Source organism: Acanthisitta chloris, unplaced genomic scaffold, assembly GCF_000695815.1.
Source record: "Acanthisitta chloris isolate BGI_N310 unplaced genomic scaffold, ASM69581v1 scaffold7304, whole genome shotgun sequence".
NCBI lineage: Eukaryota > Metazoa > Chordata > Aves > Passeriformes > Acanthisittidae > Acanthisitta > Acanthisitta chloris.
The window spans coordinates 5,202-6,438 of record NW_008670872.1 but is presented as its reverse complement, the minus strand read 5'-3'; the positions used below and the strand labels follow the sequence as shown (position 1 = coordinate 6,438).

Sequence of the window (1,237 nt, the reverse complement as noted above, 5' to 3'; positions counted from 1 at the left end):
GTGCCTGCCCCCGGAGCGCAGCACAGACCCCAGTCTGTCCCGGCCCAGTGGAGAGACGCCCTTGGAGTCTTCCTCGCAGTGCTGCACCCACCGCAGCATTCTCATGGGCTACAATGAGACAGAGATCAAGCGCCAGAAGGTTTACCAGGTCTCCATCTTCTCCCATCTCTCCAGCTCCTCTGAGAGCATGGAACAGCGGGCAGGCAGCCGGACGTCTGTCAAGAGGGGTTACCCTGAGCAGCGAACTCCAGAGGGGGGACGAGATCCCAAACGAACTCACTGGGGTGACAGGAGGGCGGACAGCAAGCGTGATGGAGGCCCTGGGCAGCCTTCCCTGGATGATGATGATATCTTTGAGGATGGTCTGCTGGTGGAGGAGCTATCCTTGTGCGGCTCTGCCCAACACTTCTCCCACAGTGGGCTGCGGGTGGTGGAGCACCGCTGTGAGGGCAACCCTAGCCACAGCCCCAAGCCCAGCAGAGAGGACAAGTTGCAGGATATTTCCACCTCTTTCTCCACCTCCTCCACCTCCTCCTCCTTTTCCTCCTCCTGGCCTCAGCACATTGCTTGCAGTACTTTGCACGTGAGAGACAGTTGCCCTGTCTCATTGGGGGATCAGTGCACAGACTATGGAGAGAATGGGGAGTCGGCAAGTAGCCACAACATACTTAACCTTGAATTGCACAGTATTGCACAAACAACCCAGCTGGACTCTGGTGGGAAGAGAGAGAAGCCAGAGAGCAGCTCAACTCACAGCAGCATGGCTAGGGGAGAAGAAGAAGGGCCAGTGGAGGCCAATGGGTGCAAGGAGCCCCCACCTCCGCAGACAACAGCGCTCAGCCCTGAGCCCAGCAACCTGAGCTCTCAGGAGACAACACCCTGTGGGAGCAGCCAGTTCAGCAGCAGCAGCTGCCCAGCCAAAAGGAAGTTGCTGCCTGCTGGTGAGGCTGTGACTGACTCCTGCTCTGAGGATGAGAGCCTGTCCCCACCAAGGAAGAAGAGGGTCCTGCCATGCCATCCTGTGCCCACAGCCTGCCGCAGCACTGATGCCAAGGGGGCCCCTTTCTGGAATCACCTGCTTCCTGGGGCCAAGGTGAGTATTGCTTATGGAGGGAGGCGGGGAGCGGCTTGGGGACACCCAGAGCTTAGGCCTTGTGGGCAGTGTGGTCAGCTGTGGCACTGTGTCCTGTCCTGTCCTGTCTGAGTGCTGCAGCACTGGTGTGAGCAAGACAGCAGC

General features: G+C 59.3%; 1 protein-coding gene across 1 annotated transcript in view; it reads left to right on the top strand.

Moving 5' to 3' along the window:
• Window position 1: 1 nt before the first annotated feature.
• Window positions 2–1,237, top strand: part of FAM214B (family with sequence similarity 214, member B) — a gene marked incomplete at its 5' end in the record, with an annotated part of 5,346 nt that continues 4,110 nt past the window's right edge. The window contains 1 exon segment of the mRNA XM_009073858.1: window positions 2–1,093. Coding sequence (XP_009072106.1) covers window positions 2–1,093 — 1,092 coding nt within the window.